General features: G+C 44.5%; 1 protein-coding gene across 1 annotated transcript in view; it reads right to left on the bottom strand.

Annotated features, from left to right (window-relative positions):
* Nucleotides 1-22803, bottom strand: part of Capn8 (calpain 8) — a 70858-nt gene extending 48055 nt beyond the window's left edge. The window contains exons 1-2 of the mRNA XM_008823743.3: nt 22567-22803; nt 15736-15805 (exon numbers count right to left, since the gene is read on the bottom strand). Of these exons, the coding sequence (XP_008821965.1) occupies nt 15736-15805; nt 22567-22803 (307 nt within the window). The remainder of the gene's footprint in view (nt 1-15735; nt 15806-22566) is intronic.
* Nucleotides 22804-23123: the final 320 nt, after the last annotated feature.

Below are 23123 nucleotides of genomic sequence, written 5' to 3'. Positions count from 1 at the left end.
GTTTACTATAAAACGAGGGCTTCCATTTTAATGTCCCCCCCCATTAGTGAAGCTCAGATAATGAGGGTTTCTTTTGCTGCAACTGTGTCCTGCCTGGGGTTCCCATCCTCCACACTGCAGCACATCTGGCCACACACACACATCTGCTTAAATACTTCGTGGTTCCCCATTATCCTTGGGAATAAAGTCAAGAATTTGTCACATTTTCCACACACCATCAGGGCTCTGCATGATCTGGCCACTGTCCCCCTCCATGTACAGCCTCTGCACTCCCTGCTCCGTATGTCCAGTTCTACCTCATCCCGCAGGCCACCGCAGGCCACCCCATCCCACCCCCCACCCCCAGCATCCATATACTCTTTTCTAGATAAAGGAGCTTGATTCATATTTCTGCTGCCAGGAACCCTCTCCTGACCCTCACCTCCACCTGGAGAAGAAAGGCAGGCCTACCTCATCTCTTGTTTTCTAGCATGAGAAACTTACTAAATATTTAAAGGAATGAAAGAGCTGTAAACATTCTTCCTGACTCTGACAAGGGAGTACATCAGATAAGTCACGTGTTCCTCCCCGACCCCCAGAAGTGCCTCAGCACCAACTGAATCCACCACCATCAACCTCTCCTGCTAGTGGAGAATTTAGCAAGGCTTTCCAGAGTACCATCCCCATGTCATGGCTACATTACAAGAAGATATCATTGTTCTAGAACTGAGAGTACACCAGTCCCGTGTACAAGGGCCCAGTACTATGTTCTCCATAGGTAAGCGGTGTTGTGAGCACCCTAGGGGTATAACTACAGATACGATATCAAAGATTAGCCTGAGCCTTGCTGGTATTTTTCTGAGCAATGGCAGTATGACTCACTTATAGCAACTATAATTTTTATGTCCTCAAAATAACTTTCCGGCTGCACTACATATAATAATAAGAGGCACTAAATAATCCTCTCCTGCTGCCCCCCACAGGTCACCTTGTGCCTCCATTCCTGGTTCCCATGGTGACCCAGGAGAGGCCTCACAGACCTGACAGCAGATCCTAAGCACAGAGGAGGCAGCTCAGCATGGAGGGAGGCTGTAACACATCATGACATTTGGCTAAGAACAGCTCCCAGTCAAGGGGGCGTTCGGCTTCCTGGAGTTACAGAGCACCCCACTTAATGTACTTTTTTAAAATGAAAAATGGAAAAGTTTGGTGGGTCATCTGTGCGCACAAGGCCATCTTGCTTTACCTTCTAAGTTATCAGTGGGGCGGAACAGGAAAAAAAGAAAAAGAAAAAAGCTTTACAGTCAAAGGAACTTATTCAAATTATTTCAAAGCGTCTTGGATTTATGTACAGAACTCTCTAAGCCAATTCTCATCTAATTTCTGTTATTGTTAAGAAATTAGACTCTCTGGCATGGAACTGTTAGGGGATTTCCTGACTTCCCATCCTCCACTTAAATCAGACTTTTTGAGAGGAGAAGAAATGCTTAGTCGATTATAAAAAGGAATCATTCACAGACCGGGGGGGGGGCATTATCAAGTAAATACATTTAAGCTTTATATAAATATATCTTGAGCTAGTTTCGAGGGAAAGTGCCTGACTTGTTACTATACTTAGTTATAATCCCCTTTGGAATAAAAAATAAGGTGAAATGCTGTAACAGAGGTGTAATAGGGAAAGAACGCCATCACCGGTGTAACGGATGTGAAAACAGCAAAAATGAGGTCCAAGATTCAGTGAGTAGCACCGGCCACAGCTGGAGCAGTCCTGAGGTGACGCTGATGGCTCACAGCTGTTGGTGCCAGGGACAGCTGTGTTTAATGCCCCTCCAAAGCTGGCTGGAAAGTGGAGGGTGCTGCCGGGTGGGAGGACTTTGATGCTGCAAAAGGGCCTATGGGCCCTTAAAGTTTATCAGTTATTAAACACGGGTGGTGGAGAGTCTCCCTAAAAAGTGTGGATGGCTTTCCAACCACAAGCGTAACTAAGATACTGGGCCAAGTATGACTCTACTCCCTAAGAATACAACAGTGTCAAAGAAAATCTTTGACATCATGCATTGCATATTATAGAAAGAAAGGCAAACAAGTAATAAACGCATGTGCCAGGTGGTAGTAGACGTTACAAAGGAAAAAAAGTGATAAGCTGGGTAAAGGGAGCCAGGTAATGCAAGGTAAGGGGAGGTTCATCACCCACTGCAAGGTAATACCAGCCCAGCCTGAGCTATGGCTTTCCTGGCATACAGTTTCCTCTGTTTGTCGCAGTCCCCCTTTCTTCCTCGGGTTACCTACTCCTGGCCTACATTGCTCCCTTCGGGTGCCCTTGTGGGTCCTGGAGTCATGGTCCCTGGAGTTCATTCTTCTCTGGGCCCCTCCAACTCTGGCTCCTTGAATCCAGGGGAGAAAGGAGACACTGAACTCACATGGATGAGAACAGGTAAGAAGCAAATGAGACGAGTAGACAAGGCAAGAGAGACTCAGCAAGAGAGACCGACGGTTCAAGTCCAGAGTGATGGATGGGGTGACGCTTCAGCACTGCCCTGAAAAGCGATGGAGAAACATATCCTTGAGATCTCAACAAGGGTAGAGAATTCTAAGATGCACCTATGGATGGGGGAATCCCCAGATCTCTGTCTTAGTAGAGAGCAGCACACCACACACACACACACACACACACACACACACACACACACAATCGGGTATGTAGCTGTCAGAGGATCAAAGACCAAGGTTGAGATGATGATGCAGGACAACAGCTAGGTCAATCAGCCTGGGAACAAATTCCTGGGCCCACAGACATCCTGCTGGACCTCTTGAATCCTCTTGAAGAGGAAAAACTAAAACATAAAGCAAGATTTGAGGAGGAGGCACAGAATGGCTCCCCACAATGCCCCAAGGCAACAGGAACCCTACTATAGCTTTATAAGGTAAGGTGACTGTGGACTAGAAGGCACTCAGTGGGAACAGACTGCCTCTGTCCAGGGGGCTGATGAGGGATGGCACAGTCCAAAATCACCAGGAAGGCTGAGATGACAGTCAAGAGGTGAAAAGAACTGACCAGGCAAGAGAAAGCATTGGAGCGAGTAGCATCTGGAAGGGCTTGTGAACAGCGTCTGCTTCAGTGTGTCAGACTGGTAACATCTTGGAAGAAGGAAGCAACCGTGCTTTCTCCTGTAAACAGGTGGTATGGGTTCACTTCCCGAGGACTGGGCTCTTGTGGAGCCTGCTTCTGGTCCTTGGACAGTAGAGTGCGGCCTCTCAAGACTAATAGTGTACATCCCTAAGCTCAGCCCCATGTACAATTTCTGGGGCTTCCTGTAAGGGGCCTGAGCGTAGCCTAGGGTCTCTCTCATTCTCTGCCCCTGAGTCAGCATGCCTCCACCTTTCCCCCTTCAGCAACATCCCAAGAGTCAGCACACACAGACCTCCCCAGTCCCTGAGGACTGAGACATCACATCACAGGCACTCAGAGTTCCATTAAGTGGCCCAGAGAGTCCTTTAACTCTCCATATGCACTGGCCCTATGGCTAAGGAGGGGTCTCCCACACACCAGAAAGAGCAGAGCCACCCAGACCTCACAGCTCATCCATGATGGAGAACTCATCTTTGGGTCTGATTGACTTCTTCAAAATGCAACCCACAGATGGGAGGCAAACTTCTATTGCTAGAGTCAGGCCCAAACAGCCAGGTCTGTGGACTATGTTAAAACAGCACAGACAGACTGAAGCCAGAACCCTCCACACAGAAATCTGCCACACTGTGGAATGTGGCTCTGAAAATTCAAACTTCAGGTTGCTCAGCTGAGATGGAGCTCAGGGACTGTGTGCTATCCCTCCTGGAGCGAAGGGAATGTCTCTTGAGGGACTCAGAGGCTCACCTGCACCTTTTACTCTTCTGTTATAAGCATAGGGGTGGTTGAAACCTACTCTAATTTGAGCATATAAAAATCAGAGTTTACCAACAAAATCCTACTGCCAATAAAGAAATTTCCACCTGAAGAAGGGGGCTGGTGCTCCTGTAAGTGATCTTCACGTGCCTGTATCAGGACCTCTGTGGCAGCCTAGTGAAATCAGGGTCTGATTTCAGAATAATGTTTCTAAATGTATAAGATAAAAAAAGCAGTCATGTTCAAGTTACAGTCCTTGTGTTTATTCATGTCTTAAAATATTTGAAGAGGTGCCTAAGATACTATAAGAATGACTATTGAGTACAACTGATATTTTATAGATTTTTAACAACTATTCCGTGATATGAAAATGGTAAGTTCTGATTTCCATTGTTTTCTGTGTTTCCGTTAGTGCCTGCATTCCTACCAGAAGCAAGTAAGTTTAGAGAGGGTGAGTGAAATTGAATAGATAATGTATGATTCCTCCATGCTCTTGAACTAATGGTCGATATGGAAATCTAGTAACTCACCATCTCAAATTCACATTCAAATGTCAGTGGTTTCCCTGGCACCTTTGCTCAGAGTAGAAAGGTGAGAGGTCCCCATGGAGCAGAACACGAGTGTATTAGAGACCAAAAGAACAAGAAGAGATGGAGTATCACAGGGAGGAAAAGACCCCATCAGAATCAGGCTTCCTTCCATCCCAACTAGCCCACTGAACAGGTAGAACTGGCCTCCACAGTTTTTCCTGCCTCCTGGAGGTCTGACCTGTACTCTCCAGAATCAATGAGCAGTTGGCCCTTTGTGTTCTCAGAGGCTTCCCTGATTGCTCATTAAAAGTAAGCATCCGGTCCTAGTGAATTGATTTACTTCACCCCAGTCCTGGAAGGATGCTACAGATCAGAAGATGTCTTAAGGTTACTGACACTGCTCTCAATTACTGTCGAGTGCATGTGCCCAGCCCCGCTCCAGGAGTCCAGGCCCTGCTCCATGGGGGAGTGCTGACTGCGGAAGAAAATCAATGTGAGGACTGCTTCTGAGAGGGCAATGTGTTTAGGTCATTACTATCCGTTTCTTGCTTATCTTTAGAGACAGGAAATGTTCCCACTCACTCTCTTTCTGAAACATGACTACAGAATATAAAGCTCTATTCAATAAATGCAACAAAGATGAATAAGACATCAGTCCCATAGAGGTGAAAAGGAAGACCAGGTCAATAGCGACAAGGGGCTAAAGAAAAACGTGCATACATAGACACACACACACCAGGTACAAGATGGCGAAAAACAGATGTGGAGGGCCAGATAAAGAGGGGAGAGCCCCAATACTTAGCAAGTCCTTCAAAGCAGAGCACATCCCAAAGGACTAGAGCTATTTAGCTTAAGAGCACTTGCCTACCATGCATGAGGGCCTGGATCTGCTCGCTAGCCCAAAGGAGGGAAAAAAAGGAGGGAAGGGGGAGAGAATGAGAGAGACAGAAGGAGGGGGAGAAAACTATCCAATAGATTATAATTTTGGATATGTTATTCAGAAAAGCACTCTGACTGCTCTCTGCATTCTGCAAGTCTCTACATTGGTTAAAGAAAAAGAGTTTCTGGCTCCTGAAGGCAGAAAGCATCAAATTTCACTTTCCAGAGACCGAAGTCTTCTGCTTTTGTAGAGGAAGGTCCCTCCTGTGGCCTGTGGGACCATTGGCACCTAAAGCCCTTTGAGTCCCATTGCCTCTCCACAACTATAGGCACAAACGATGCCTCATCACACTACCTCCCTCCCCACTATGAGCAAAGGCAAGGACTGGATGGAGCTGGTGGCAAGAAGAACCAGTCATTACCACTGAGCTTACTAGAGTCCCAACAGGGCCCACAGACTCCAGTAAGCAGTGAGTGGAGCCATCTCTGTATGCTGTTCTCCACAGACACGATCAGAGAGCCATCTGTGAACTGTTTCTAGAACATTCTTTCATTGCTTAGGGAGGATCTGCAAGCCCTTTCAAACATCTTCATGTTCCTACTCAGCCATGTCAACAAGCTGGGGATGGACAAGCAGGGAGCCTGGTCTGCACGAAACTTTGAAAATCAAGACACATAGAAAACTTTAAGATTAAAGTTTTATTCCCTGCCTGATCCTGCATGATTGTTGATAGTACTGGCAAGGAAGAAAAAACACAAAATGGCTCCAATTTGGGCTACATCTGTTTTCAAGTATTTTGCTAATGACATAAGGCATAGGTTTAGGTCAACAGATCAAAAGACCCAAGTCTACAGCCATGAGTAGAAAGAGGCATGGCAAGAGAAAGAGAATAGGCACCCTCTGTCAAGGAATGTCCAGAAGCATCTCAGGGTAATGGGCTGGAGAGAGGAAAAAAGCCAGGGCCCCTGGGCTCAGAGGACAGGCATGACCTAGGCGTGGGAAAGCCCCAGCCAGACCACATACCCCCAATACACATTACATGTCACAGTGCACTTTCTCTTATTCTGTCTACCAAGAGCCACTGCCCAATTCTTTTGGAAAGTCCTCCCTGTAGTTTAAGGAGGCGCTCACAACCATAAGAGTGAGCCCATGTTCCATACTGGACTATTTATAAGGACCCTCACCCTCCTGTCTGCAGCAACTGACCCAGTGTACAGGTGAAGGCCCAAGCCATCACATCAGAGGCCTTCTCTAAAATCTATAAAACTGAAGCTACTGAGATCAAATGTGGAATCAGTAGGGGTCAGATTCCCTGTCATATGAAGCTATCTGCCATGGAAGAGAGTGCAACCAACAGAGACTGGAAAGTGGCAGAAGGTATGCCAGGAACAGTTTGACTCCTGGATGCCAGCCTCACTGAAGCCAACATAATTTCCTGTCCATCAGTCAGTATAATCCCTGCTTCTGCTTAAGGTAGTTGGGTAGGACATCTAAAGCCAGGCACCAAAGGAGTCCTAATTGACACACAACTGTGACTTGTTGTGTGACAGTCACCAAGCTCGGTGCCACAGGGACATCCAGATATCTGGGACGCGCACTGACCAAATGCCAAGACGGAAAAGGAACACCATGATGGGACAGTAGAGGACTGGGATGGGGACAAAGGAACACCGGGTACAGCAGTGAAATAGTGTGATGGGACAGTTAAGGGCTATCATGGGGCAGCACTGTGAACTGTGCATTGGAGAACTGTGATGGGAGAGTGGAGCACTGTGGTGGGGGCATAAGAGCATTAAGATGGGACATTAAATACTGCATGGTGAGTGGAATGTTGGAAAGGGACATTGGAGCAGTGTGGAAGACAGTGGAGCAGTGTGGGGAGACTGGAGCGTTATGGTAAACATTGCTCTCAGAACAGGCACTGGAGACTGGAGAAATCAGATCTTTTATTCATGCCAACAGTGGACTTAGATGAGTTATCTCCAAAGCCTGAATACTAGGCCACAGTTTCCTACAGTATTTATAGACAATCCAGTGTCATTTCAGTTCCATTCTGTCATTGGTAGACTTGAATTCCTGTGTGTGTGAGTGCAGGCCAGATACAGGAGTCATGGGGGGCTTCTAGCCTACATGGCAAGAGCCCATAACCTGGAGTTTCAGGCAGGATGCATATTTACAAAAGCAGAAGCAAGGGTTAAACAAGCAGCCATTTCCTTAGGCAAGCAAGGGACTTAAGACAAGGTTCTCAGAACATTTTATTTAACCAGTGCTGGGTTTTTCCATTTCAGGAGCACTGTGATGAAGAGGATGGAGCTTCTGACAGGAGAGTGGAGCATTGTGATGGGAGAAGAGTGTTGTAATGGGGACAGTGGACCACTGTGATTAGACATATTATGACTGCAATAATGTAGCATTTTGATAGGATGGTGGACCACTGTGAAAGGGGAAGAGACGAACTATGATGGGGCAGTGTGATAGGGACGGTAGAGGGTAGAGGTAGAGGAGGGTATAGCACTGTGATGGAACACTGGAACACTACAATAGTGCGTGGGAGCATTGTAATTTGAGAATAAAGCATTGTTACAGGACAGGGAAAAAGTGCGATGAGATGGACAATTATGACTGGACAGTGGAACATTGTGATGGTAAAACATTGTCATTTGACACTGGCAATTGTAATTAGATGGTGAACAATTATGTTGTGACAATCAACCATTGTGACAAAATAGTGGAGTACTGTGATAGGACATTGGAGCATTCATATGAGAGAGTGGAGCATTGTGATAAGACAAAGGAACATTATGATGGGACGATGAAGCACCATGATCTAACAACAGAACATTGTGATAAGATAGTGAAGCATTGTGATGGGACCAGGAAGGATCAAGATGGGACAATGGATTATTGTGATGCAAAAAATGGAGTGTTGTGATAAGAGTGTGAAGTATTGTGATGGGACAACTGTGTGTTGTCATAATAGAGTGAAGCTTTGTGATGAGACAATGGATCACTGTGATGGGAAAATGGAGACTTGCACGGAACAATGGAGCATTTGATAAGACAGTGGAGATTTATGACAAGATAGTAAAGTGGAACACTGTGCTTTGACAGTAGGACACTGTGATTGGACAGTGGACATTATAGACAGACAGTGAAGCATTGTGATGGTACAATGGAACACTGTGAAGGGCCAGGGCTGCACTATGATGGAACAGTGGAGCATTGTGACAGGACAGTGGAGCACTGTGATGGGTCAGTGGACCATTGTGTTTGACTGTGGCACATCGTGATTGGACAGTGAACCATTATGTTGGGACAGTTCACTATTGTGACAGGAAAATGGAATATTGTGATGGACACAAGCACTGTGAAGATAGTGTAGCATTGTGAGGGCACATTGATGCACTGGGATAGGACAGTGGAGAAACTGTGATGGGACGCTGGAAATTCGTGATTAGACAGTGGAGCATGTGATGGGACAATGACTCTATGAATGAAAGATAGAGCATCGTGATGGAAAAGGGAACATTGTTAACAGGACAGTGAAACACTGTGGAACATTGTGATTTAATAGTGGGACCTTGCAAGTGGATGGTCAACTATTATATTGGGATAGTTGACCATTGTGACACAACAGTGCAGTATTGTGCTTGGACTTTGGAGCGCTGTGATGGAAAAATAGAGCATTATGATATGATAAAGGAACATTGTCATAAGACAGTGATGCCTTATGATGGTCAGAGAAGCATTGTGATGGACATTGTGTTGTCACAATGAATCACTGTGATGAGATTATGGAGCATTGTGATAAGATAGGGAAAAAACTGTAATGGGACAATGGATCATTATCATGGGAAAATGGAACATTATGATGGTATAGTGGAGTACTGTGATAGCACAATGGGAACTGTGGAGCATTGTGATGGGACAATGAACCATTATGACAAGGCAGTGGAACATTGTGATTCAACAAGGACATATCATAGTGGGACAGTAGAGCATTATGACAGGATAGTTGACCATATGATAAAACAATGGAACATTGTGATAGGACACTGGAGCATTGTGATGGGGCAATGGACCACTGTGAGAGTAGAACATTGTGATGGGACAGTGAAGTCTTGTGATAGGACAGTACAGCATCATGGTAGAGAGAGTGGAGCATTGTGACAGCATTTTGGAGCATTATGCTACTCAACTGGAGCACTGTGTTAAAACAATGGACCATCATGAACGGTTTGGGATACAAATTTTACAGTGGAATATTATAAAGGGATGATGAGGAATTATAATGAGGCTGTGTAACTGTGAAGGGAGAGGGGAACGTTGTCATAGAACAATGGAGCACTCCGATTAGACAGAGAAGCATTGTGATAATACAGTGTCAAGAGAGTAGGGCATTGTGATAGTAACAGTGATACTTTTTAATAGTACAATGGAGCAATATTACTGGACATTGGAGCATTGTTAGAATAGAATGGATCACTGTTGTATGGAAGCCTGCTACTATAGAAGCATCCTAAAATATACACATACACATATATAAAAGGAGTTTCAATGGATTTCCCCCTTAGTGGGGTGAAAATGCTTCCAAACACATAGGCATAAACACATATAAAAAGAATTTAAATGGAGTTACCCTTAGGGTGAAAATGCCCTACCAGACAACACAGGCTAAGAAACAAAAAGCCCAGTGCCAGGAAAGGGTTACCTCTTTTGGAGTTGTTTGCCAGTGAGGTCACATATACCCCCAAACATTACAGGCTATTGCCATTGTTCTTGGTTGCCCTCCAGAACTTGACAGTAAGATGCTTTTGCTAAGGTTATCACATACTTGAGTCACAGAGCATGGAAAAACCAAGCTGGCACTGACCTTGGAGCTTCATCCCTACTCTTTAGTTTTCATAGTGTTGGAAGGTGCTATGTACATTACTAGAGAAAAATAATCATCAATCTTACCCAGATGTAAAGCCTACAATAACAACCAGCATGGCAAGACATGCTCACTGGTGCAGTAGTGTCACAGATGTCATGGGAGTGACTAATCACTCTCCTGCTCCACAAGATGAAACCCACAGCTGGTGCTGTTACTGAGGTCAAGAACCTGTGACTAGACTGTTCATATGCCCGAGGGGAGAACCTACTACTATAATTCTGCTAAAAGGACAGTGTTAAACCAACTCCTGATGACTTTTGTTGTAGCCATGGATCAGTGCATCTCTCAAACCTAATCAGAGAGCTTCTCTTGGCAGTAGATGGCAATTACACAGAGACCCAAAACTGGTCAAGGTGCAGAGAATAAGAGACTGTAGAATTCCCAGCCCTAAATGGAACACCTAAATCACACTTTCTCCTCTCAAGGCTCAGAGGTCATCTCAGAATAGGGGTTGGAAAGATTCTAAGAGGGAGAGTCAGTGGAAACTGAAACCGTGCTTTCCAGACACAACAGGGCAGTTGTACATATGAACTCACAGTGGTTGTGACAACATATACAAGACCTGCACAAGCTCAAGCCAGACCCAATCCCAGCATGGAGAGGGGACCCAGCTGAGGACATATTTGCAATTGATAGCTGCTGGCATAAGGAGTGTTGGTTTTCTTTAAGGTTGGGTCCCCTGGTAGGTGAACCATGTTCCAGTATACAGTCACACACCTAAGAGTATTTGGACAATGCAAGTTGGACTCAATGGGTTAAAACAAAAAGATACAAAGTTGGGTGAGTATGGAAGGGGGGCTAGACATGGGAGGAGCTTTGGGAGTTGGGGTGAATTTGATCAAAATACATTGTGTGAAATTCTCAAAGTCTAATTTTTCAAAGGAGGAACAAAAAAAAAAGAGACAGCAGAGCAGTGTGAAGGGACTGTGAAGCCTGTCGTGGAACTTGGATTAATGAGGCTAAGGAACAGAGCATTTCAATGGGAAAGTAGAGCAGTGTGAATGGGACAACAGACCACTGTGAAACAGTTCAGCACTCTGATGCAACAGTAGAGCACTGTCATGGGAGAGTGGAGCGTTGTTCTAAGTCTGTGAATCACCATGATTGAATTGCACAGTGGATCATTGTTTGGGAGACAGTGTAACATTTTGGTGGAGACAGTAGATCATTGTGATGGCACAATGGAGACCTGTAATGGAACAATAGAGTATTGTGATGGGACACTAGAGATCTGTGATAGGACAATGGAGCATTGTCATCACAGTGGAGCACTGTGATGGGACAGTGGCTCACTGTGATGAGGATAATGGAGCACTGTGATTTAAAAGCCCATCATTGTGATATGACACTATAGCACTGTGATAAGACAGTAGAGCACTATAAGACTGTGGAGCATTGTGATGGGACAGTGGAACACTGTGATGAGGATGATGGAGCACTGTGATTGGAAAGCCTATCATTGTGATGGGCCAGCATAGCCCTGCAGTGGAGATAACAGAGCACTGTAGTGTATAGTGGGACATTTGATGGCAGAATGGAGCACTGTAATAAGGATAGTGGAGCACTATGTTAGGGTCAATGGAGCACTATGTTGGAGTCAGTGGAGCATTATGATACAACTCTCAAGAATTGTGATGCTACGACTTTGTTATATTTTGATTTTTGAATGTGTGTATTGAAAATAATCCAGAACTCTTATCAAAAAGAGATCTTTTTCAATAGGGTATGATGGTGCGTGCTCATAAATCCCAGCACATGGAGGATGGGATGAAGCTGAAGGATCATGAGTTCATAGCTTATCTGACTTACAGAGTGAGTTCAAGGCCTGCATGGGCAGCTTAGTAAGATGTTCTCTCTGAATAAAAAAAAGAGGAAGGAGGAGCTGGGATATATCTTAGTGATGCCATGCTGGCCTGCCACGCCCAAAGCCCTAGATTTAATCTTCCAGTAAAGCAAAAGTAAATAAATAAATAACCTCTTCTTTATTGTATAGACCAGATGATTTTGGAATTTTGGGGGGGGGGGGTCTTTTTGAGACAGGGTCTCCCTGCAGCCCCAGCTGTCCTGGAACTCACTATGTAGACCAGGCTGGCCTTGAACTCACAGAGATCCGCCTGCCTCTGCCTCCAGAGTGCTGAGATTAAAGGCGTGCGCCACCACACAGGAAAAATATGAAAGCAGACCCTTCAGTACCTGTGTTGACTCTGGCAAGCCAACAAATCATTAACCAAACATGACTCCATGCCAAGCCCTAATTCAACAAGTGCTGTGTTGGGCCTCCTGGTCCTTTAGGAAAGTAAGCTCTATCCAAGGAGGACTTTCTCCTCTTAGTCACATCACCAACGTTCAGGACCAGCCCTCACACAGATCTCACAGGTCACATGAATTGCTGCCACTCAGCCACTGAGCTGTAGCCTCAGAGGTGTGAAGCACCTGCTTTTCAACCTCCTGAGGCGTAATCTTGATGAACAGGGACTCAGACTCTGTCCTAAGCACCTATTCTTTTTAGTTGCTCAACAGCTCCTTTCTAGCTCTTTTCATTTAAATCCACTACCACAGCAGCCGTTCTATTCTTTTGATGTGAGCAGGCATCAGAGGACCAGTTGGTTCATTTCCTGTACTTCCAGCCTGGGTCTCCATCATTCTCCATGGTAACCCACCAGCCCCTTCTAGAAGCCTTCAAATCTCCTTGCTTAACGTGAATCAAAGGACAATCCCACCAAGTCAATCAATGAAATAGCATTCATTAAGCGCCTTTCCCAAAGTTAAAAGGTCTCTAACAAGAAGCCATTAAAGGCAAACACTGAAAGTTGTGTTTCCCTGGGACATGTGCTAAATTAGGCTAACTGTTTAGCTTGAAGGAAAAGGGCAGCGTGCCCTCACCCAGAACACACAAAAGGTCAACACACCACCCCTCAGGGAGCCCTCACACTAGAGCTGGCAAGAGGTAGGCTGTGGGTATCTTGGAGCAGGGCACTCTCTTTGTGGCACCCAATTGTGCTGGCCACTTTGCAGTCTCGCTGCCTGTAGGCTCACTAAAGCCTATTTGCCACATTCATTAGAGGAAAGAATACTGCAAGCATTTAAAATATAATGCCCTGAGATTTTTCCAAATCATGACAGTTTCCAACAGGCAAAGGCTTTCCAGGCTGGAACAAGGAGAAAGGAGAGGGAGGGCTGGAAATAAAAGGTCGTGTTAGTATACGAGCTCAGGAGTTTTGTTTGCTTTGCTTATTTTCACTAAGCAGAGTCTGTTCCTCAGGCCCTGGTCTATAAAACCAACTTAAATGTTGTCCAACTCAGGGCAGAAATTCCCATTTGGGAGATTCTGGAGTTAGAAGAGCTGAGGTTGACAAAGCAAAACTATTATCAAGGAGAGCTGTGTTTCTTCTTAAAAATTAGATGTTTTTAATATTTGAAATTCTTACATAATGGAACCAGAGCACAATTCAGTACTGAGTACAATGTTTGTTTGTTTCCTGGCAGTTCTGGAGATTAAACCTCGGACCTCATGCACTTTAGGCAGCTGTTCTGCCACCCAGAGGCAACCCCAGCCCTGGGAATAGTGTTATTTTATTTATTATTTTTACTTTATGTCTATGAATGTATTGCCTGCATGTGTGTAAGTCCACCCGTGTCATGCAATAGCCATAGAGGTCATAAGAAGGTGTCAGGTCCCCCAGAACCAGAGCTATGAATGGTTGTTAGTTGCCATGTGTGTGCTGGGAATCAAACCCCAAGAGCAGTCAGTGGTCTTAACCACTGAGCCATCTCTCCAACCCCTAAGAAGAGTATTTTTTAATAGCCTCTCCATATGTAAAAAGAATTTAGTCAATGAGCTCACAGTCAGACTATTCTAACAAGCTAATTTTTATATTTCTTTCAAATAAACAGGGCAATATTTGCACTTAATTTAAGTAGAACTGTTTAAAATTTGGTACATTTTCAGGCAAATTTTGCTCCTTCTCAATGTTCTGATTTACAAATTTTTAAAATATTTTATTTATTATCTTTATTTTATGTGTATGAGTGTATTGTCTGCATGTATGTAAGTGTACCCATGTCATGCGATGCCTGTGGAGGACAGAAGAAGGTGCTGAATGCCCTGGAACTGGAGCTGCAGACAGTTGTTAGTCACTATGTGGGTGCTGGAAATCAAATTCTGCAAGAGTAGCCAGTGCTCGTAACCACTGAGCCGTCGTCTCTCCAGCCTGATTTGCAATTTTTTAATTTAATTTTTTTTAACTTTTATAAAAACTTTATTGAGAATTTCATACATGCATATAAAGGTGTTTTGATCAAATCCATGCCCACTCCCTCCTCTCCAACATTCCTCCCACTGAAGAGGTAACCCTAAAATCTTTTAAGGATTAGATACAAGCTTCCAAATTTTTAAAAGATGTCTTACTAAAACTGTATCTCGGTGGATAGAGGGCCTGCCTAATGCACCGGAGGTCAGAGGTCATAGAGTCCATCACTAGCACTGCCTTGATAGGCATTGGTGGGTCACACAGACTTGTAATCCCAGATACTTTAAAGGAAGAAGATGACTTCATGTTCATCCTCTACCTCAGCCAGCTGGAGGCCCACCTGGGCTGAATTTCACCCCATCTCAAAAGAAAAAAATTCTTAGCTTTATCTCTAAACATATCATCAGTATATTTAAACCTGATGAACAGAAGTAAAAAGTTACTGGTTGATTACTGCCTTGAATGATCCCTCCTTGGAAATAAGATGCAAACTTCGTAAATTGCCAGCGTGAGTTCTGTGTTTGTCCAACTTTCTTTGTCTATAAAATTTGTTTATTTATTTATTTCTTAGTTTTGGTGCTGGGGATTGAACCAGTACCTCGGGCATGCTAAGCATGAGCTCTACAACTGAGCTACACCCCTAAGAGTCCAGAACTTACAAAACAAAGAGAAAATTATTTCCTACGTATAACCGACCTGGCTTCAGTGTGAGACTTGAGGAAATCATGGGTTTTTGACTTGTTTGTTCACTTTAAGGACTGAACAAACGGTCTCATACTTGCTCAGAGCCCACTTCTCCACTAAGTCCCAGCCCTTTAAAGGAAGGTCCTTGATTCTAAGATCCCAGGCCTGTGAAAGAATCTATGGCTTGAAAGATAAGATCCTGTTTTCTCACTAATTACAGAGGTATCTACTCTGATGGTCCATAATTATACAGACACAGCCATTCCACAGGTAGCTCGGTCTGCTTCAGGGCAGCCATCTGAAAACATCACACAGGTTTCCTGCTGTAGGCCTGTAATCCTGCCTCATCACTCTAGTGTGAAAGGAGTTGAATGGGCTGGTGGAAAATCCCTGGCTAAGGGAAGCCAAGAGGTAGTTGCAGCACTCAGACCCACTGTGAAGCACGCTGCCTCAAAAACAGAAGCCCATATGGGTGAATCCTGTGTGTAATTTGGCTGACCATGTCTAACAGCTTAATTTGATGTTGCTCATTCCACATACTCACCCGCCCCCGCCCTCGCCCTGAACAAACAGAACTCAGCCCAGTTACTCACCTAGACCACCTTGGTGGATGTCTGTCCGTGTGGCTCCACCAACAATAAACTGGGGGTTGGGGCACAATTCCTGAAAGCGATTTAGGACAAAACACAAGTCACAAGATGCTTTTTGATGGTGGAGGCAGCATTGAAAAAAAGAACCTCAGAAGCTCAGAATCCAGACCTGGAAGAAACCTACAAGTCGTAGGCCACACATGTGCAGCTGACCCTTCAGGTAGGTCTTTACCGCCAGAGAAGGGAAAATGCTCAGAGTCGCACAGCTACAAGTCCACTGGGCAGAAGCTGGAGCCCAAAGCCCCTGTTATGTATGACCAGTATGGTTATTTACTCTGCAAATTGGGTGTGAGAAGCTGTAGGATGTGGGAACGTAGGAGAAAGGCAAAGGATGAGACACTAATGGGATGTGATTCTGCCTGTTCAGACAACAGCCCTACTTACACAGAGAGCTGGTTAGGGTGGTGTTTAGCAAAAGCAATGCACCCTGTGGACACTTCTTAAACACTTGACTGAGTGACAAGAAAATCTCATAGCTGATAGGATTGTAGAGGTGTCAGGAAAAAGGTGTCAGGGAACTACCATTTCCAGAGAGAACACAGTCTGATAAGGTCATGTGTCCAACCTGTACCTCTTCCACTCATCAGCCTCCAACTGGCACCTGTTCACAGGTGACATCACACTCTAGACTTGAGAGAAGGCACGGAGGGGCATAATTTCAGCCTCCTTTCTCAATTTACCCAGCAAGGATTTACTGGGTCCCATTCTATACCAGGTACTATTGCAACATCGCAGGCAAGAGAGAAAGGGAATCATGATGAAATAAAGAAAATAAGTGAAATGTTTGGTCTCAAAATGCTTTTGATCTGGGGGCTGGAGAGCTGGCTCAGCAATTAAGAGCACTGACTGGTCTTGCAGAGGACCTGGGTTTAATTCCCAGCACCCATATGGCAGGTAACAACTATTCATAACTCCAGTTCCAGGGGATCTGACTGCTTCTTCTGACTTTCGAGGGCATCGCACAGCACAGGTGCACTTACACACATGCAGGCAATACACTCATACATATAAAATAAAAATAATAAATAAAATATTTTTAAACACTTCTGGTTTACATGGGCAAATCAAACTGACTTTGGGTGGAGGTGGTGGGAATTAAAGTAAAAAAAAAAAAAAAAGTAAAAATCAAAAGAATGCAGACTGTATCCACAAAGGGGGCAAAATGAAGAGTGTCCAACAGGGATGCTGGCTAACTGGCTTGCCATGTGGAAGGTTATGTGCATCTACCAGAAAGGCAGGCTCAGGTGCAGGCTGCAGAGGGGTATCCAAAGAAGACGTGGACAGCCTGACCACCAGACAGTCAGAGGAAAGGGTGGGACCTCAAGGGACTACATTTAATCACAGGTAATTAAATTAGTGGGCTGTGCTACAAGGGCTGGCTGGGCACAGACATGAAGCAATGATAGAGCCAACATGGCAAGAGAGCAAGAAATGAGCTGGGAATGAAGGACAGGCCCCAAGAGGAGCTGTGAACAGGGGTTCTGAGAGCCTACTATCAAAGTGGAATCTTCTGGAAAGCAGACCCACAGTTCTCTATGAGGTTGCCAGCTCCTACCTAGAAGGACAAAAACAGCTTCTTTGGCCTACCCCACTTGCCAACTCCAATATTTTTTTTTCTTTTTGAGACAGTCTCCCTATCGCCCCAGTTGACCTGGAACTTACCATGTAGATCAGGCTGGCCTCGATCTCAGAGATCTGCCTGCCCCTGCCTCCCAAGCACTGAGATTAAAGATGTGCACCACCCAGGCTGGCCCAATATTTTTTAATATTTACTTTTTTGTTGAGAAAATAACTCTTGCCCATGGACAAAAGCCAACAATAAATAATAGAATAAACACACACACACAAAAAAAAAACATTCCATTTCAGATTCTTTACTCTTAACATTTCTAATGCATCCTTCCAAAACTGTCTTCCAAAATAAAAGTATATTTTCGTATGTATGTGTATGTGTATATACATGTGTGTATGTGTCTTAGTCAGGTTTCCACTGCTACAACAAAATACCTGGGATAATTGAGTTACAAAGAAGAAAAGCTGCCAGCCAAGCATGGTGGTATATTTGTGCCTATAATCCCAGCACTTGGTAAACTGAAGCAAGAAGATCATAATTTTGAGACTAACTTAAAGACACCTCCCCTCCCCCCGCGGGGGAGGGAACAGGAGGTGGAGAGGAGATTAAAAAAAAAAAAAGGTAAAGCTTATTTGGATTCACATCTTTAGAGGTTCAATCCACATGCCTGTGATGATGCAGACAGCATAGTGGTAACATGTGGTAGAGGAGGCCTGCTCACTTCATGGCAGCTAGGAAGAGGCCAGGGTCCTAAGACCTCCTTCAAAGACACAGTCTCAGTGCCATAACTCCCTCTACTAGGCACAGGTTCCTAAAGGTTCCAATACATCCCAATGAGAGCTAAGGGGTGAGACTTCAGGGACAGACAAGATCTAAACTATAACAGTGCATGCGTGCATGTGCATATGTAATCACAAACACCTTTTATATGTTTTCTTAGGACATGCAGAGTTTTGCAATTTCATTAAAAGTACCATGAGTTATTTAGCCAGTCTTCCAGTGAGGAAACTTTAGTTTTGGGTGTTTTGTTTACAAGATTTTACAATCTCTTATAGCAGCGGAAAGAGGTAAATGGTGAGCCAGTGAGATGTCTCAGAGGGTAAAGGGGCCTGCCACCAAGTCTGATAACCTGAGTTCCATCCCCAGGGCCCCTCATGGTCGAAGAGGAAAACTGACTTCTCTGACCTCCACACAGGTGCTGTGGCACTTGGACACATGCGCTTGTGCGCCCTGCAGGCTCATGAACACACACTAAATTAAAAACAAATTTTAATAAAGAAAGGAAAGAAATAAGGAAGGAAGGAGGGAAGAAAGGAAGGATGGAGGGAGGGGGAGGAATGGGAGTGATACCAGTCCACTGTGTATTCTAAGGCAGCAGGTACTAATCCCAGGTGCTGAAGATCTCCCAGCCTCTAGTTCCTCATTTTCTAGCAACTAAAAGCTGGAAGAATTTGAAAAAATAATTTTTAAAAACAACAAATTAAAAACTCTTTTAATTTAAATTTTGCTTGTAAAAAGGAGATGACTTTATTAAGGCAGGGGGAAGAATATAGATTTGAAAGAGTCTCTTTCCTTAAACACTCCCTTAAAACTCCACCCATCTATCACTCCCCTGAAACTTGCCATCTTCCTGAAACCAGCCTCTTGTGTCACCAGTAATCCTAGAATGAGCATTTTCTATTCCAGTCTTATGGTGGCTCCTTAAAAATGGCTGCCTTTGGCATTTCCTTCCTCTGAAAACCTTCTGTGATGTCTCTGTCCCTATTAGCTCTTGACTTTCATGTCTCTGAATATATCTTCTCAGTTTTCTTCAAGGAGTCCTGTATTCTCACTCTAGAAATCCAGGAACCCCTCAGCCTGGGCCTCAGCCCTCTGTCCTGGTCCCCTTTCATGCACCAATTACATCCGCCTAACCATTGTCTTGGTGAAACCATTCAAACTCATTGCTCCAACTATTAACTGTAGAATATACCAAAGCTTCCAAATTAACTCCATGCACAATCTACTCAGATCCACCTTGCCACATTGTGTGATGGAGCATATTACACTCAGATCTAATAGGTCTACTAAGCTGCTAAAATTTTAGGTTTGGGTGGGAAGAGAGAATTGTTGGCAAAGGCTACAGTTGAAAGCACTGTATTCAGAGTGGTGCTACATGGTTTCTAAGTCAGTGGAATGTTCATCTTAATGCATGTTACTCATTAATATAATTCAAAATGTTCCCACCCCAGAAGAAAAAATGTCATGACGATACGTTACATGTCTTTCAAGGGTCACAGAATATCCTCATCTTCACAGTCTCACAAGGAGATGGCATTTCTTCCTCAAGAACTTACATGTGCCTTCTCTCTATTGGAACTCAGAGCAGAGAAACAAAGTAAACAGGCAACAAACAGATTTAAACGACAGAGACCCCACAAAGAGGCAGGCTCCAACCTGCCCATACTTAGAACACTATGTTTTCCTTCCAGTGTGTTACTGTCTCCTATCCGGCATAACTCAAACTGCCCATCCTGCCCCGGCCCCTGATCAATGGGCAGGGGAAACAGCTGTGAGGAAGGCAAGACAGGACGTGCTGTAAGAGCGTACAGTCTCAGAAGTGATGGCTCTGATTCGCTGTCCAGGCCTTAGCCTGTGTCAGTGTCTTGGTTTGGCATCTTGAGAGCTCTGGCTGCATTCAGTCAAGAAGTCCAGTGATACCACCATCTTCATCACCATCACCACATCATCACTTGACCCAGCACTTCTGACCTTTTCAGGATCTGGCCCGGTGAACGTTTTTAGCTTCATCTCTGTTACCCACTGATTACAATGGACCATGTCTTCCTTCGAACCCTCATGCACCTCCTCAACTCAGTGCCTTCACTCACACTAAACCTTTTCCCTGGTTCGTCCCATGACCTCTTTCTCCAACGATCCCAGCTTAACCGTCTTCAGTAATTTTCCTGACCTGATTCCGCAGTCAAACCTCATTGCTTTTTCTCTCCAAGCTGCCATACATTTTGTTCATATGCATATTTTACTCTCTGGACAGTCACGTAATAATATCGAAGACAGCTCATTTGCATGTTCTAAGCATTTGCATATTCTCTCATCCAAGCTTCCTAATAATCCAAGGAGGTTATTGTTTTTGCTTTATGGATGAGGAAACTGAGTCTTGGAGAGGTTAGTAACTTACCCACAATCACTCAGCTAGTAAATGGCAAACAAGGGACCAGAACCTTGATCCGCCTGACACCTAAGCCTGCCCATGTGCTCCTTCACTCAAATGCCTGATAGCTATCCACCTGTTCTTTGTCTCTCCTTGACCAGCTCCTCAGACACCCCTCTGCATACAACAAGCGCACAATAAATCACAGCTGAACTGGAAACTCCAAAGCCATGATTCCACAAGGCAGCAGCTAGGGAAAGAATGTAAGCTCCTAACTGAGCCTACCCCAGCCGTTAATTTTCCAACAGTTCAGCCCTTCTATGTCTCTTAACTCACGTCCTTATTATGCACTTGGCATGGTTTCATTCCTGACTCTGTAGTTCTCCTTAAGATCAATAAACTGCTTAATTGCCAAAAAGTGAACATTTCAGACAGAAAAGGATATTGACTAGGCTGCCCCAAGTCTGCTCACACTGGACATTATGCACACACAGATGCCTGGGCTGGGCACTGACCCAATATGGCAAGGAAGCCAGGAGATAAGGAGGCTAAAAGGCAGCTACTAAGGGCACATGTATAGCCAGCCTCTGCCTGTGAGAGGACCACTGCTCTTGCCCAACATCAATAGAAAAATATGCCTTAGAATCTTAAATACCCAACAAAAAGCTCATCCTGAGAATGCAAGTCTGGCCTTGAGACCTTCATGTAGAGAAATTTGTCTTTTATCCCGTGAGCAAGGACCCAGGCAGATCTTCTGCTTGGAGGCTAAACAGAAACAGCTATACTATTCCTGCATGTATATCCAAAGTCAGGTAGCATCGAGACACCTGCATATCTATGCTTATTGCAGCACTGTTCACAATAACCAAATTATGGAATCAGCCTAGAGGCCCATCAGTGGATTAATGGATAAAAAATGTATATCGTGTAGCTATATGGTCTGTATGTATATGGTATGTGTGTATGTGTGTGCAATGGAATATAAATCACCATAAAGATGAAGAAAATCATATCACTTGCAGGAAAATTATAAAACCAGTAATCACAATGTTAAGTGAAACAGGCCCAACTCAAAAAGAAAAAAAATGACACATTTTTTTTCTTGTATGTGCAACTGTCAGGGGGGTAAGTAAAGAAAGGGGTGGTCGTTAAGGATGTGGACGAGGAAGAGAGGTAAGAAAAGAGGTTAGTAGGAAGAGCATGGCCCAAGTACCTTGTATGCATGTGTGGAAATGACACACTGAAACAGCCTCCTCTGTAGAATTAATACATATGCTTTTTTAAAAAAAAAAAAAAACAGTTTTCCAGATGATTTAAAGCTTCCAAACCTAAAAAGGAGTCACCCTCAAAAGTAGTAAATGAAACAAACAAAAAAAGTAAACAGAAGCATTGAAAAATGGGTAAAGGACTTGAGTACTCATTTCTCCAGAGGGTAAACCAATGATCAACAAACACGAAGATGAAAATATCCAGCATTCATACTCACTAAGGAAATACAAATCGAGACCACAAATACAAATCACACCCTTTAGAACGGCTTCTGCCTCTCCTTTCCACTCCCTAGTCCTGAACGATGACCTTCCATGACCCTCAGCAGCCTCTTGGCAGTGATGTTATCCTAGAGCTGACTGTACCTAACCTTAGTTTGTTCTTCTGTGTGCCAGCCTGAGGGCACTATGCAATCATAAGTACCACATATTCTGTGCCTCTTACATGCAGGGCATTATACGCTGAGACTTATCTCTAGTTCTCATAACAACCCTGAAAAGAAATGGCTCCAGTAGCACCATTTTACAGATGGAAAATTGGAAGCTCAGAAAGATTAAGCTATCTGCCCCAGGCCACATGAGCAGAGCCAGTGTTAAGATCTAACTTGTCCAGTTCCCAAGCCTGTGTGTGTTCCTTCCTAACAATAATTTTAGAAAGTAAAGGGGCATGGGTCTGAACTAGGGGATCCAGAAACAGAATTCACAGCTGTGACTTCAATTTCTGACCACATGTGACAGCCCTCTATCCTGTGTGACAGGCCACTGCCAACCCAACCCCTTACCGTGGGTCGCTTCCAGACGATGCCTTGAGTTTGGGGGGAGCCTGGTCCGAGATCCTTGTAGCCCAAAGCTGATGGGCATGCTGGGAACTCTGGGTCTTTAAATAAGACACCTGAGTCCAAGCACTGCTTCCTCAGAGTCTCAAAGTCCTGGCCCAAGTACTTCACAGCATTCTGGTTGGAGCCAAGGCCTTCTGCAGCTGCACGTTGCTTGGATACTCTGGCTGCCAGGGCTGCCATGGCTGTGGGCTCTATGTGGTAGACAGGGAGGCAGGACTGCTGTGTCCTCTCAGATGCCTGCCCTGCTGGGAAAAGAACTATATGGCAGTATGTAGGGAGGTGGAGCATGTAAACATTTCACCCAAGGTCCTGTTACAGAGGGACATGAGTCACAAACAGGATCAAATATGTATCCAAGGTGAGATAAATCTGCCCCACCTTCTCCTGCTGTGCACACACTATTTGGATTCTGAGAACCCTCCAGGATCCATCCCAAGCCATTAGCTTAAGAAATCCATGAGGACCTTGACCATTCTCCATCTCCTTGCAAAGCCTATTGG

This window comes from Nannospalax galili, unplaced genomic scaffold (assembly GCF_000622305.1).
Source record: "Nannospalax galili isolate Female #2095 unplaced genomic scaffold, S.galili_v1.0 scaffold368, whole genome shotgun sequence".
NCBI lineage: Eukaryota > Metazoa > Chordata > Mammalia > Rodentia > Spalacidae > Nannospalax > Nannospalax galili.
Note: the sequence above shows the minus strand (reverse complement) of the source record. Positions and strands in the feature narration are given on the sequence as shown.